Here is a 14,481-nt window from a genome sequence, read left to right as displayed (position 1 = left end):
TGTGGAACGCCAGGTAGGAGTATCACTAGTCGAAAAATCATATTCTCTGAAGTGGAACCGAAGTTTTCTAAGTTCACCCGCAATGCATGTAGCATGGTCTAACTGTCAAGTAGCTGGGTTTATTGACAAACGGAAAACAAATCAAGTGGATCAATTTAAAAAAGAAGAGTGCTGGTGCACAAAGAAATTAAAATAAATATACATGGAATTTTTTCATTTATGTAAATTGGTAGTTTAAAGCTTTCTTCTCGTCCCACGGATGCTTCGCCATCTTCCCCGCGCCATCTGCAGTTCAGCTCCGAGTCCCAATAGGCATATTGGACCTTAGGGAAGTGAGAGGCGGATTGGGAACAGGATTGTTCCGCTGATGCTGCAGGAAGTCGCCCACCATCAAGACAAAGGCAGGCAAAGGCTCCTCCAGCTGTCCCCTAGCAAGCGCCCTATTTTCCTCCTCTCTATAGAAGCCAGCGCGTCCTCCATCTCCGCTTTACCTGCCAAGTAGATGGTGGAGGTGGAATCCTGTGGTTCTCCAATGGAGAGATCGTTAAGGTGGTTCTGCTAAAAAGATACTTATATTGGTACTATTGGGTCAGAACAAACTTTCTTTAAAGGACCCGCCCAGCAGGATGTCCATGTAGGGAGCGAAGTCACACTCCGTTCCACTGAGTTCCGTAGTGGATCTCCTCCAGCACTTTAAAGGTTCTGCGGATTTGCCCTGTTGTAGTATTGCTTCCTGTCGGTGGAGTCGCACAATAATGGGCAACTGCCTTGACCTCCTGCAGGCGTGCTTGGGGTTTTCCTTCCATTTTTCATTTTTAGTTTCCACACCGCTTTTGCACGAACACCGCCAAAGATACAATTTTGTATTTTTTGGGCCTCGGCTAACGGCGTTCATCTAAATTCTATCCCTATATTAGGTTTTTTTTTGGTATTTCCTTAGCTCATCTGAGTACCGTGCTGCGTATTTGCCTCGCGCTCACTCCTATGGTTAGCTTTAGGCTTTAGCCTAGTACTCAGATCGGCTAAGAGTTTCACTAGTCGAAAAATGTTATTCTTTATAGTGTGACCAAAGTTTTCTATTTTCACCCACAATGCATGTAGCATGGTCTTACTGTAAAGCAGCTGGGTTTGTTGCCAAACGGAAAACAAATCAACTGAAGATATTTAAAAAGAAGGAGTCTGCTGGTACAAACAAATTTAAAATAAACAAGGAAGAACGCTATTGTCGAGTACCTCGACTATCAGATACTTGTTACTCAGCTAAAGGGACCAAAGGGAAATGGTGATATGCAAGGAGCAGAGCGAGATTAAAGTGCGCCACCCACCGGCGGTAGACAGATTTAATCCTTAGGGGCGTTAGAGTGGGCGTGGCATATTCTTTTTGGGTCAATCGATAGGTATTGATGAGAAGAATAAATTTCAGTTAAAATTTTTATTCTAGCATCAAAACTGTAGGAGCCACAGCTTTGGGCGGTTTGTGGGCGTTGGAGTGGACGTGGCACTCTGCTGAAACAAACTTGCGCTGCGTAAGAAGCTCAGGAATCTGCACGCCAAATCCCAATAGCCTAGTTTCCGAGATCTCGGCGTTCATCCGAACAGACAGACATACGGCTAGTGATCCTGATCAAGAATATATATACTTTATGGGGTCGGAAACGCTTCCTTCTGCCTGTTACATACTTTCCGACGAACCTAGTATACCCTTTTACTCTACGAGTAACGGGTATAATAAATGGAATGTTCAACAAATGCTTTTATTTATGTAAATTAGTAGCTTAAAGCTTCCTTCTCGTACCACGGACACTTCGCCATCTTTCCCGCGCCACCGCTGTCCTGCCCCGAGTTTCCAATAGGCATATTAGACCTTGAGGAAGTGGGAGCCGGAATGGGAACGGGGTTGATACGCTGATACTGCAGGAAGTCGCCCAGCATCCTGGCAGTGGCTGGCTATGGCTTCTACAACTGTTCCTTAGCGGGCGCCCTATTTTACTCCTCCCTATAGAAGACAGCGGGTCCTCCAGCTCCGCTTAAGCTGCCAAGTATCTGGTGGTGAACGTGTATGAGGTCCTAATGGAGAGGTCGTCGGAGATCGTGTTACTGGTGGTTCTGCTAAAAACATACTTCTACTAGTACAACGCAACCAAATTCTTTTGGCCAGATCTTACTTTCTTTGTGCCCGGCAGGATGTCTATCTAGAGAGCGAAGTCCCACTCGGCATGTTCCTTCCCACTGGGATTCTCTAGTGGATCTCCTCCAGCACTTCAACTATTCTGCGGATTTGCCCCTGTTGTGGTATTGCTTCCTGTCGGTGAAATCCCACAATAAAGGGCAACAACGTGTATTAGGCGTCCTACTTCATCTGCACTGACCTCCTGCAGTCGATTTTGGTTTCCATATCGCCTTTGCACTGCCAAAGACTAAATTTCTTATTCTTTGGGCCACGGCTAACGGCGTTCAACGAAATTCACTCGCTAAATCTGGTATTCTTTCTGGAATTTCCTTAGCTTATCTGAGTACCGCGCTGAAAAATAGACCCGACGAAAAGCATTGCCTCTCTCTCACTCCTATGGTTAGCTCGCGGCTTTTGTCGATGTGAGTACTAGACTATAGTAATGCGAAGTTTCTTCGGTGCGACACTGAGCTCTTCTTTTTGACAATGGAAATTTAAACATTCACTACGAAAACGTAAACAATGATGACAGGGAACAACAGAAAATGGAAGGCGCAGAAGCAACAGGCTTGGATCGATTATGCAGATCAGCTGTTATAGGATGGTAGACGGTGGATGTGCTCTATGGGAATCGTAGTTTCACATTTAAAAACGGGAGGCGCAGAAGCAACAGGTTTGGTTTGATTAGCCACAGGTCTTTAGATCAGCTGTTTACGGATGGTAGATGGTGGATGTGCCCTGTGGGAATCTGAGTTTCACATTTGACATCGATTGATAGAAAATTATATTAGTGTTGGACCCCTCCATCTTCAACACTCTATTAACATTTTTTTTGCGTGTTTTGTATTTTCAGACGGTTGAACATATCATAAGACAAGAAAGGAAGTTAGCTTCGGCAATCCGAAGTTTGTATCCCCGCGCAGTTATAATTATTAAATTTAAAAAACACCGAAGCTATAATTTGTTTCATATTATTTTCCCACCAATTTTCCAAACGTTCCTATGGCAGCTATATGACATAGTCGTCCGATTTTGATAAAATTAAATTTGAAGTTCAGAACTAATTAAAAAAGTCGGACTCCAGACAAACGAAGCGTATTCCAATCTGGACCTTATGAAAGCAGAAAATAGGCTTAGTTTCGTTTACGGATCTTTAAATTGCGTGGAATTTCGTTTTACAAACCCATACATAGCGTATGCCTTTGGAATTATATAGTTTATGTGATCAACAAAAGTAAATTTGGTATCAAACATAACTCCTAGGTCCAGGTATTCATTTCTTAAGGAAATAATATGGGAACTAATGGAATTCGAACTGAGGACATTAATTAATTGTTTGCCATACCTAACATGGAAACACATTGACAAGTTCAGAGGAAACTTATTACGAGAACACCAATTCCCCACTTTTACTAGGTCATTTTGAAAAAGTTCACTATCGGAGATTGAGTTCACAGACTTAAATATTTTAAGATCGTCCGCAAAAAACAGGAATTCAGAATTTTTTATGCAATAGCTTAAATCATTAATGAAGATGATGAAAAAAAACGGACCCAATGCACTTCCCTAAGGAAGGCCAGAAGTTGCCGCATACGGGTTTGAGAAAACACCATTGCACTCTACTCTATAAATACTACTTCTTCTAAATATAAATAAGTTTTAAACCAATTTAGTATTGATGAACGAAATCCCAATTTCTGCAGTTATGCCAATAAAGCGTTATGGGAGATTTTGTCAAATGCTTTGGCGAAGTCGGTGTAGACCACATCAACTTGATGATGCCTGATAAACGAGTGAATGCAAAAAAGATTGAACGTAGCTAAGTTAGTGGTAGTTGACCGCCCAGGCAAAAAACCATGTTGGTTAGGACTGATGATCCGACCAGCAAGAAAAGTTAGCTGCTTAGATACAATACGTTCAAACATTTTTGAGACACTGCTTAGCTTTGCAATTGGCCTATAATTGAAACAATATTTTTGTAACCAGACTTGAATATAGGAGAAACTGTGGCAAGTTTCCATCTATGCGCAAATACGCCAGTGGAAAGAGACTGGTTAAATATCATTTTAAGGGGCTCACAAAGAACACCTATACGGTTTTTCAAAATAAATGGAGAAAGGCCATCGCAGTCTAATTTCCTGAGTCGTTAAAACTCTCAGCCGCCATATAGCAGTTAAAATCAGTGACATCTAAGCAACCAATATTTTGCATCGTGGCAATGGCATTGAGTGAGTCATCGTCATTCCATGGCTGTATAAGAATTTATTAAGGAACTCAAACTCACGCTTATGATGCTTGTACCGATCAAAGTCAGCAGCATCACCACTTTCTATGTAGCCCTTATAAAATTTATTTCAGAGATTTTTATATTTTTTTAGTCCTTGTGTGTACTATGGTAGTCTATAAGAACTTTGAACTCTAGTTTTAGCGTATCTGCTAGTAGAGAGAAAAAACTTCATAGCTAGTATTCACATCAGCATGCGAGAGGACTTCCGCCCATCTAATATTATAAATATCACTACGGATAGAATCTAATCCACTTTATGGGGTCGGAAACGTCTCCTTCACTGCGTTGCAAACTTCTGACTGAAATCATAAAGTGTATAAACATGAAAAAATTGTTAAAAAATTATTATGGGTTTCTACTAAAAATTTAGATATAAAAAAAGAACAAGAACGCTATAGTCGACGTCCGGAACCATTTTATACCCATAACTCAGCCAAAGAAATGCGAGGGAGATGGAAATATGCATGCAGAAAATCGGCTGTTTCCGAAGTTTCACACTTTATTTGCCTATAATAAATGGTCCGATTTGAAAAATTTTTGGCATGTAGATGGTGATTATCGATACCCATCTACATGCGAAAAGTTAAAATGAACAAGAGAAAACGCTATAATCGATGGCCTCGACTGTTAGATTCACCTTACTCAGTTTAAGGGAGTGCGAGAGGGATGGTTAAAGCAACTTTGCTTTTTTCACTAACACACCTATCGTACAGCGCAATCCTATCTTCTCCTTCTATAGCACTACCTAGCCTATAGCGCCCCCAACTGCTTGGTGGTGTATTAGTGAAAACAGCTGCTTTGATCTCGAATGAATTGCAAAAAATTGATTATTATTTGGTTATAACTCATTAATGAATCAATAATATTCGTGTACATGGGTGTTGATAAAAATAACAAAACCTCATTTAAATTTTTACATAATTTGAATAATGTGGGCGCTAGACGGGTTATAGTTTTATAGTCGTTTGTGGGCGTTAGAATGGGCGTGGCACCCTGCTAGATCGACTCAGATAGTGATCCTGATCAAAAATATATACATAAACTTTATGGAATCGAAAACGATTCATTCTACCTGTTATATACGAGGGTGGTCCGATAAATACTTAGCCTCCAAAAGAAAAACGAAAATTTTGGAAAAGTGGCGATTTATTTCTCAACATAATCTCCTTTTAGCTCGATACACTTGACCCAGCGATGCTCCAACTTCTTAAACACGTCTGAAAAATACGTTGTTTCGAGGTCTGAAAATAGGGCTCTGTGGCGGCGACGACATCCTCACTTGACGCAAATTTCTGTCCAGCGAGTGACTTTTCAAGTTTGGAAACAAAAAGAAGTCACACGGGGCCAAATCTGGAGAATATGGTGGATGGGGTAGCAGTTCGTAGCCCAATTCGACCAATTTGGTCTTGGCGAGGGCGGAAGTGTGAGCCGGTGCGTTGTCATGATGGAAGAGCACTTTTTCTTCGCCAAATGGGGCCGTATTTTCTGCAATTCGGCTGCGAATCGGCCCAATAATTCGGCATAGTACAGCCCTGTGACCGTTTTGCCCTTCTCCAGGTAGTCGATGTAGATCACACGTTGTGAATCCAAAAAAAAACGGCGGCCATCACCTTTCCGGCCGATGGGACAGTCTTCGCCTTCTTCGGAGCAGGTTCACCCGGTGAAGTCCACTGTTTCGACTGTTCCTTGGTCTCTGGTGTGTACCAGTGGATCCATGTTTCGTCACGAAACGACGTAGAAACTCCTTCGGAGTTGTAAATTAGTATATTTCACTTTTTTGGTAATAAACATTTTCTTAAAAAATTTTTAAACATTTTTTTACATGTTTAAAATTTGTTTATAGCAGATTTATATTTTTTGATTACATTTATAAGTTTTCGTTGTTGCTGTATATTTTTAAATTTCTGATGAAATATAAAGTTTACAAGAATTGGGTCGTAGTTGACATGTAAAATCCTACCAAGTTTTCTTTCGTTTATTTTTGACCATTTTTTGTAGAAATGTAAGTTTAGACAAAAAATGAAATATAAGTTTGCACATGTTATAAGATCCGGAAACATTGACTATGAATAACATTAGTTAGAAAATTAAAAATAAATTATTTAACGTCATTCCCCCTATTGCTGAAATTTTCGTTTGGATTTTTAACAAAACTGCAATTTATCAGGTAATGGAACGTCCAGATTATTTGATGTGCGGTTAATAATAGGTAATTATTTAGTCATGGGTTGCATTGGTCAATACTCTACAAATTTTATCTTTACGAAGTTTCCACTCTAGTAGCCTACTGCTTTTCGGATAATATTAAATATAAAAAACGATATTTTCATCAACACTATAGTACGATGGTAACTCTATTTAATGATCCTATGTCATGCGCTTTGTTAAAGCCTGAACACGTTGGGCATTGCAGCTCTTACATAGAACGTGATCATCTAGGGGATAACATCCTCGGCCTTCAGCTTCAGATGACAGTAATAGCCCACAGTCCTATTATATTTATAAAAAAAATTAGTCAGTATCCTTTTTTTTGGTAAAAATAATGTATTTAAGTTACCTCGCACTTATAGCACTCGAGGTGAAAGCTTCGATCTAAGGCGACCACTCTGACCGTTTCTTCTTGGCCGGGATCTGGCATAATTGGTTGTTTGCAGACACAACAGCGGGGAGCAAATTTTCTTTGATTTTAAATTATAGAATCAAAAAGTCATATGTATCACTTAATAAAATTACTTACTTATGAAAATCTGTAATACAATAGTTTTGATTAGTAGCATCAACTGTAAATAATAACCCATCTAAGCTTATTCCACAGACAACACATGTAAAACATTGCGGATGGTATGGCTTTCCGGTAGCTCTAAGAATTCTCTCCAAAATGGGCTTCATGCAAACCGAACATTTTTCCAGTGTTTGTAAATAATCATATTCACAATATGGTTTGCCGTCTAATGCATAAAATGGTTTTCCCTGTAAGTTTATTTGGCAGTCTGTGCAAGTAAAGCATGATATATGGTATATTTGATCCATTGCTGTGCACCCACTACTCTCTCCAAGTACACGTGAATTGCATTTAACGCACCTACCTATTAACAGAAAATATTGTTTTATTGAAATTGATGTAATATTTTAACTTACCGTAGTTTTCAAACTCTTGTATTGGATCAGGGGCTACTGAGTTACTGAGTCCCTTTTCATTATTTTTATGAACAGTATTGTCAATATAACATTTACTTCGACCATTATCATTCGTGTATAACGACTGGCTTGCTTCAATTGAATTCGAAATATTTATGTCACAGGAACTGCTTGAAATATTGTTATCATTGACGTATGAACCATACATGTTACATCTTTCCCGATGCAACATGTCTCCAGAAGGACGAGGGTTTATAGGCTCATATATTGAATCATAAGTAGAAGAACTCTGTAATAATTAATAACAATTTCTTGTATATATACTCGAAGCTAAAAATCACATATTATCCCATATATTGAACTTTATAAGGTCGAAAATATCTATTTTACTAATACATTATACATTTATTTTGAAATTGGTCAATGGAGTAACGTGTATCTATTAGTCGAGACACTAGACGGTAGCGTCCCTCCTAATTACATTTATATATATACCTGTGATAGCCCACCGTAGCAATACAAGTTTGGATTCGTTTTGGACTGCAGATTCTGAAATATCAGTTAAAAGGGATTTAGGTTTAAGATATTTCAATGGTCATAGTAATGCAGAAAGATTACGATATTTGTACTTTAATGGAGATAGCGTTATAAAAATTATTATTGTCTGAAACTTATTTAGAATTGCTAAAAACGTGTGGATACTGTTGACTTAAAAATAATTTTTTATTTCTACAATTTAATTTTTAAGAATATGGAGTATGTCGCCATAGGGTTAACTGGTTTTGACTTGAGTAATAACCTTTTCTGATTTTCAAAATTAACATCGTGACATTGTCAGTACCTTAGATACTTACCTGGATAGCGTTTTGTAGTATTTTTTACATGTCCTAGGAAGCACATATCAAGAAATACCTAGTACCTTCTCCAACACTGAAGACTATATTATCTAAACGAAAATTGGCGGTCCTTTTCAAAACGCCGCTTTGTTGTATACCTTTAGGCACGTTGATTTTGATAACAGATGTAGAATAACCCACCTCGATCTATAAGTTTTCGTTCTGTATGTGCTCATATGAGTATTAAGACAATTGGGAAAGTTTAACATCTACAGCTTTTAACTGAGCTCACACACAATATAAAAAAGAGTACAACTGGCTAAAAAATAACACAAATCGCCGACACACAGTTTTAAATCTAAAATTATAAAATAAAAAATTGGTTTACCTTCATTATAGCGCCATGTTGCAGCTCATATTGGTTTGCATACATTTGTAATGAAGGATTTAATTTCTGTTTATTTTGCGAAGAACCTGTTGGCTTGTTAAAAGCAGTGGAGGCTCGACGAAGCTCGCTATATGAAGAGCTCACTGCGCTCTCTGGGCTCGGCGGTGGCGGCACATCATCCTCTACTTCGTTCTCTAATAATAAATTTGTGCAGACGGACAGCATCTTATGTGACGGGCCCAAAGCTTTGAAATCAACATGATTCAATTATTTATTTAATTTATATATTTATTTAATGAAAACTTACCAGCTTCATGAACATTTGAGTAGGTAGTTGCAGAAATATCTGTCTCCTTTGTCACAAGTTCTTTTTGTTCTGTATTTATATTGCCATATATTAAGTTTTTGCTATACGTGTTTGATATAGGCTCCGCGAAACTGTTGGCAGATTGTGGGGGTTTAACTTGCCCTCCTAAAAGACCTTTTTTTTCCATTTGAAGTTTGTGGTAAGCCAGTGCTTCCAATTGCTGTTCTAGTATTGCCGGGTTGTCCAATGTAGTTTTTCTGTTAATTGGAATTTCGCCATTTCCGCTATCAGAATTGTTAATTTTTCTGAAAGGCATGGGTCCACTTATTGTTTTGTCGATTCCAATTAGAGGTTTTGAGTATAGCGGTTCCCGCGAACAAGAAACCTGCTTACTTGATGGAACCTGTTAAAAAGACATATACATATGTATACAGCCATATTTCATAAGTAAAATAGAAATGTACTTATAATTAAATAAAATAAAATAAATTTTACCTTTTCAGATAATAAAATCTTCAAAACAGAAAGAAAAATTTACGTCTTATAAAATAAATATGTTAAGTAAACAAATCAGTTGATAATCTGTTACTAGAAATCTCGTACAACACTAGAATGCCTTCTAGTAACTAACTTTTAAAGAGAAACAAGAGACAAGCCTATAGTCGATGCCATCGACTATTAAATACACCTTACTCAGTTATGGGGATGGCGAGGGAGACAAACAAGAGACAACAATGTTCACAATTGCACACCACGCAAGCAAATATTCTTGATCAGGATCACTAGCCGAATTGATGTTCATATCTATGTCCGTCTGCCTGTCCGTATGAACGCTGAGATTTCGAAAGCTCTAAAAGCTAGCAAGTTGGGATAAGGCAAGCAGGGTGCCACTCCACGTGTTCAGCTTTTAAGCTAGGAAAAAAAATTTGATCTAAAATGTATTGCTCTCGGCATTTCCTATCGATTGAATAAAATCAAGTTGTGTCACTGCCACTCGAACGGTCACAAGCCGCACATAATCATCCGCAGGAACGGTGATAAAAGATATAATGTTTGGTTTAGGCATGTAGATTCTAGAGAATCTAACACCCTCAAACCGTCCAAAACTGCGGCGCCTACATTTTCCAAGATTGCAATTTAAAATACATTTTATGTTGTTCCACTTATCAATACCTATCGGGAAGCCGAACATTGTTAGAATCGGACCATTAGTTAATAAGTAATGTTCTTATGTCCGTATGTATGAACGATTTTGCACTTTACAGATAATCGTTTTTATTGCATTTTCCCTTAATATATCGTATATATACGCTTTCACAAAAAATCAAACTTTCAGAACAAAAGATTTTCCCGAAAATGGTTTTGCGGTGGGCAACTTAAGGGGAAACCTATAAATCCAATCGTTTTTAATTTTGCTAATTGTATAAATATAATAATCTTGCAGAGGGTCAGAAGTTTGCAACCCAGTGAAGGAGACGTTTCCGACCCCATAAAGTATAAATATTCTTGATCAGCATCACTAGAATGTTGATCTAGCCAACACCGGTTGTCAGTTTCAACGCAAACTAGTCTCTTAGTTTTAAAGCTATCGGGGTGAAACCTTACAAAAAGTCTTATTTCTTTTGCAGATGGTATATAAGTCGGAATGAGCCGTATCGCACAATTATATCCTATAGCTTCCATAGGAATGATCAAAAAAATAATTTTTAATGGAATAAATAATGTTTTTTGACATATTAACTTATACTCTTGGGAATACCATTCTTTTAATATTTCAGAACTTCTAGTAAACGAATGATCGCATAATGAATGTCAAAATAATACATAGACCGTTAAATTTCGTTTTCGTTAAACATACATGGTAGTAAATTTAAGTGGAACATTATCCTAAAATTTTTATAATTTGTTTAGTTTTCTAAAAATCGGAAAGCTCTGTACATACAATGCTACACGGGTACGACCTCCAAGGGTATAGAAACTTCGGCATGCCGAAGATGGCTTCCTTTCTTGTTTTTGTGAAAATATTCATTTTTTAGAACTAAACCGGATCCGGATTCGGCATGCCGAAGATAACTTCCTTTCTGGTCTTTTATGAAAATTTTCATCTTTTAGAGCTAAGCCAGATCCGGCATAAGTTGTCTCGAACACTCTGCAAGTTAACAAATTTTTAACAGATTTATTAATATATAAAGACATAGGCGTTTCAAATTTTGTAGCCCATTTACACTGAAGGTTCACAGATCAATGACGTGCTTACCGGCATTACCAATTATTTTCAAACCTGGCACACGTCTCAAACTTTACTGTTGACTCACGTAGCATCTTAAACTTCAAGTAATTTTTACTCAGTTTTCCTAATTAATATTAATATTCAACAAAATTTATTTGGATAATAATAATAATAATAATAATTTTTAAATTAAAGAATCGAAAAATGAGCTGATTTTGCGCGAACCAAATTAGTTTTTTTTTGCTAAATCCGCTTTGGTCTATATCCTAAAGGGTGCAATGCTAAGTTTGTATCATCAAATTATTTTAATACCTTAAATTGAAACCAAAATCGTTATATTGAAAAACAAAAAAAATAATACTCTTATCTCTGCGAAAAATAAAAATTGTATTTACAGGATCTTGGGCAAAGATATACTAACGTTTGGCGTTCTAAAGAACTCTCACAATGACAAAAATACAAGACACCTACATATGTGCCTATCGACCTATGTCGATACAAAGTTTTAAGTGGCCAGGGAGGCAAAAGGATCACATAAGAGGATAATGACAACCTTCAGATGAACTCAGTACAGATCCAAGTTTAGGATATCGACTTGTATGTATCGACTTATGTACCTTGTATATTTGCATGATGAATTTCTTTAGAACGCCAAAGTTAATAAAAGCAAAAGTGTGCCAAGAATGTTTTTGCGGGCCAGCTTGTTTTTTGTTTTATACCCGTTACTCGTAGAGTAAAAGGGTATACTAGATTCGTCGGAAAGTATGTAACCGGAAGAATGAAGCGTTTCCGACCCCATAAAGCATATATATTATATGATCAGGATCACTAGCCGATTCGATCTAGCCATGCCCGTCTATCTGTCCGTCCGGATGAATGCTGAGATCTCGGAAACTATAAGAGCTAGGCTATTGTGATTTGGTATGAAGATTCCTGAGCTTCTTACGCAGCGCAAGTTTGTTTCAGCAGAGTGCCACGGCCACTCTAACGCCCACAAACCGCCCAAAACTTTGGCTCCTACAGTTTTGATGCTAGAATACAAATTTTAACTGGAATGTATTGTTCCCATCAATACCTTTTGATTTACCCAAAAAAAAGTTAGACACGCCCACTTTTCCGCCCACAAACTTAAAAAAATCGCAAATATGAACGCGAGTATCTCGGAAACTATCAATAGAGAATTGGGATTTCAGATTTAGATTCCGTAGCCTTGTACGCAGCGCAAGTTTGTTACGCGACTATGCCACGCCCACTCTAGCGCCCACAAACCGCCCAAACCTGTTGCGCCCACAATTTTCATGCTAGGTAAAAAATTTTAACTGAAATGTATTAGTCTCGTCAATACCTATCAATTGATCCAAAAAAAAAAAGTTTGCCACGCCCACTCTAACGCCCACAAGTCGCCAAAGCCTAACGCCCATTATGCTTAAATCTGTCTACCGTGTCATAACCATATATTGAGATCGTGCGTATCCATTTCCCTTTTGTCCCTTTAGCTGAGTAATCTGATAGTCGAGGTAGTCAACTATAGCGCTCTTTCTTGTTTATTATAATAAATTTGTTTTAAGAGATACATCAGGGAAATAAAACGAACTTGCGAGTTAAATATTCCCTTCATCCGAATACTAGTTTTAATACACGGAAAAAAGGCTTGAAGTTCAAGACGCTAAGTGTGTCAGTAGTAAAGTTCGGCACTTTACATACCTACATTTATAAAGACTTGGCTATTGATGGTGAGCAAGAATATACATACATAGGTATGCACATATTTGTAGGGTCGGAAATCTTTCTTTAATGCGTTGGTCACTTCTGACTGAAATTCAAATATCTGCAAGGAGAGATAAATGATAATCCTTACAGGCTCAGCTCAGGTGTTTAAAAACCAGCATGGTTCAATTTTAAAAAGAGAAGGAAAGCTAATCGGGATTTGCAAGCAACCTGCGTGTATAGTCTAAAAGTTACCTTTTAAAAAGGGTTGAGCCTAATTTTGGATCACGACATTTACTGTCCTAAAATTACTTTGAATGACTAGGGCAACGCCACAAAGCTTATTTTAAAAAGCAGTTGGACAAACATATTTTTTGTTTGCTTCCGGGTTTTTATTACCTTTGGGTCTCGTAGCTATCACATAAAGTCAAAAGGTACCTGAGGCAATTCATTATAGTTCTTCGATGGCTTGGGAGGTCCGTCCATCTTCGTATAAGTTTCTCTTTGCTTTTGACGTATTTTGTTAACTAACTCCGCAACGTTAACATGTCCAATGGAAGCAGACGAAGAGGTACATGAAGGCTCGTCGTTTAAAAAGGACAGCTCCTTAAGTTGCTGGTCCAAGGACTCCATTGCAAATTGAGTGAAAACTGGATTATTGTGTGTAATTTCCCTAAACGGGTTTTGTGGTATCAATCATTAATGAATCTAAGCAGTTTAGCTATTTTGTTACAATCGGTTTGTTTTAAACTTTATTTCTAATAAATGTATTTAACAAAGTGGCATGTATTAATTTTATTGTAATACAGACCTAAGATATCGATATATTTTTCGCATATTATAGCGCACTCACACTATTTACATTTTAAGTTTCGCTTATTTTCGAAAAGCCTAGCTTCCACCATTTATCAAAACTTGTCTGAGAAGGAGCAATTTCGCGTTCCATACTTTAGCATAACGCAAAAGCATAAGCATTGACAGAAACAACACGATTTGAAATCTTTAATGCATTAGTGACGATAGGGTTTGAAAATGTTTTAGGAAATATTTTAGAGCGGTCCTCTTTCTTTATACCCTCTGCACACAGCCGCTTAAAAATCGCTATTGTAACTTTAAGCGGATTCCTGTTCACATAGAGAATCGCTAAAGCGAACGGCTGATCGGAATAAGGACCGTATGCAAAGGGGGAGGACGGGTAATTTCAGTTGCTCCGAAAAAAATGAAAAAAAAACGCAAAATGAGAATGATTTTGCATTTCATCATGAAAAGATATACAATCCAACGAAGAGTCAAAATTATTAAATTATTATTCTTGTAATGGCGCCATTGCAGACTAAATGCATTTCCCTACAAAAAAAATACTAACTAAAAATACTGAATCGATTTGCGTGTGCAGTGTAGTTTTCCGCTGAAGCGAA

General features: G+C 37.7%; 1 protein-coding gene across 3 annotated transcripts; it reads right to left on the bottom strand.

Moving 5' to 3' along the window:
• Positions 1 to 6,417: 6,417 nt before the first annotated feature.
• On the bottom strand, positions 6,418 to 13,862 carry Zyx (lipoma-preferred partner zyxin). 3 transcript variants are annotated; one of them, XM_017088723.4, is made up of 8 exons: positions 13,502 to 13,861; positions 9,127 to 9,529; positions 8,820 to 9,064; positions 8,091 to 8,144; positions 7,596 to 7,884; positions 7,195 to 7,543; positions 7,015 to 7,135; positions 6,418 to 6,947 (listed from the first exon to the last, which is right to left on the bottom strand). In XM_017088723.4, the coding sequence occupies exons 1-8, from the start codon at positions 13,694 to 13,696 to the stop codon at positions 6,825 to 6,827; spliced, it is 1,779 nt and encodes a 592-aa protein (XP_016944212.2). In that variant the 5' UTR covers positions 13,697 to 13,861; the 3' UTR covers positions 6,418 to 6,824. The 3 variants fall into 3 exon arrangements, with proteins under 3 accessions (XP_016944212.2, XP_070853209.1, XP_070853208.1); XM_070997108.1 differs by having other exon boundaries at positions 13,463 to 13,696; XM_070997107.1 differs by lacking the exon at positions 8,091 to 8,144 and having other exon boundaries at positions 13,502 to 13,862.
• Positions 13,863 to 14,481: the final 619 nt, after the last annotated feature.

Source organism: Drosophila suzukii, chromosome 4 (assembly GCF_043229965.1).
Source record: "Drosophila suzukii chromosome 4, CBGP_Dsuzu_IsoJpt1.0, whole genome shotgun sequence".
NCBI classification, from domain to species: Eukaryota; Metazoa; Arthropoda; class Insecta; order Diptera; family Drosophilidae; genus Drosophila; species Drosophila suzukii.
This window is presented reverse-complemented; position numbering and strand designations above follow the sequence as displayed.

Excerpts from the sequence above, each read along its gene's own strand:
- Zyx (XM_017088723.4), bottom strand. The coding sequence starts at position 13,696 with ATGGAGTCCTTGGACCAGCAACTTAAGGAGCTGTCCTTTTTAAACGAC. Across the intron at positions 9,530-13,501 it reads ACTATAATGAATTGCCTCAG|GTTCCATCAAGTAAGCAGGT; the intron begins GTACCTTTTGAC and ends TCTTTTTAACAG. Across the intron at positions 7,544-7,595 it reads ACAAGAGTTTGAAAACTACG|GTAGGTGCGTTAAATGCAAT; the intron begins GTAAGTTAAAAT and ends TTCTGTTAATAG.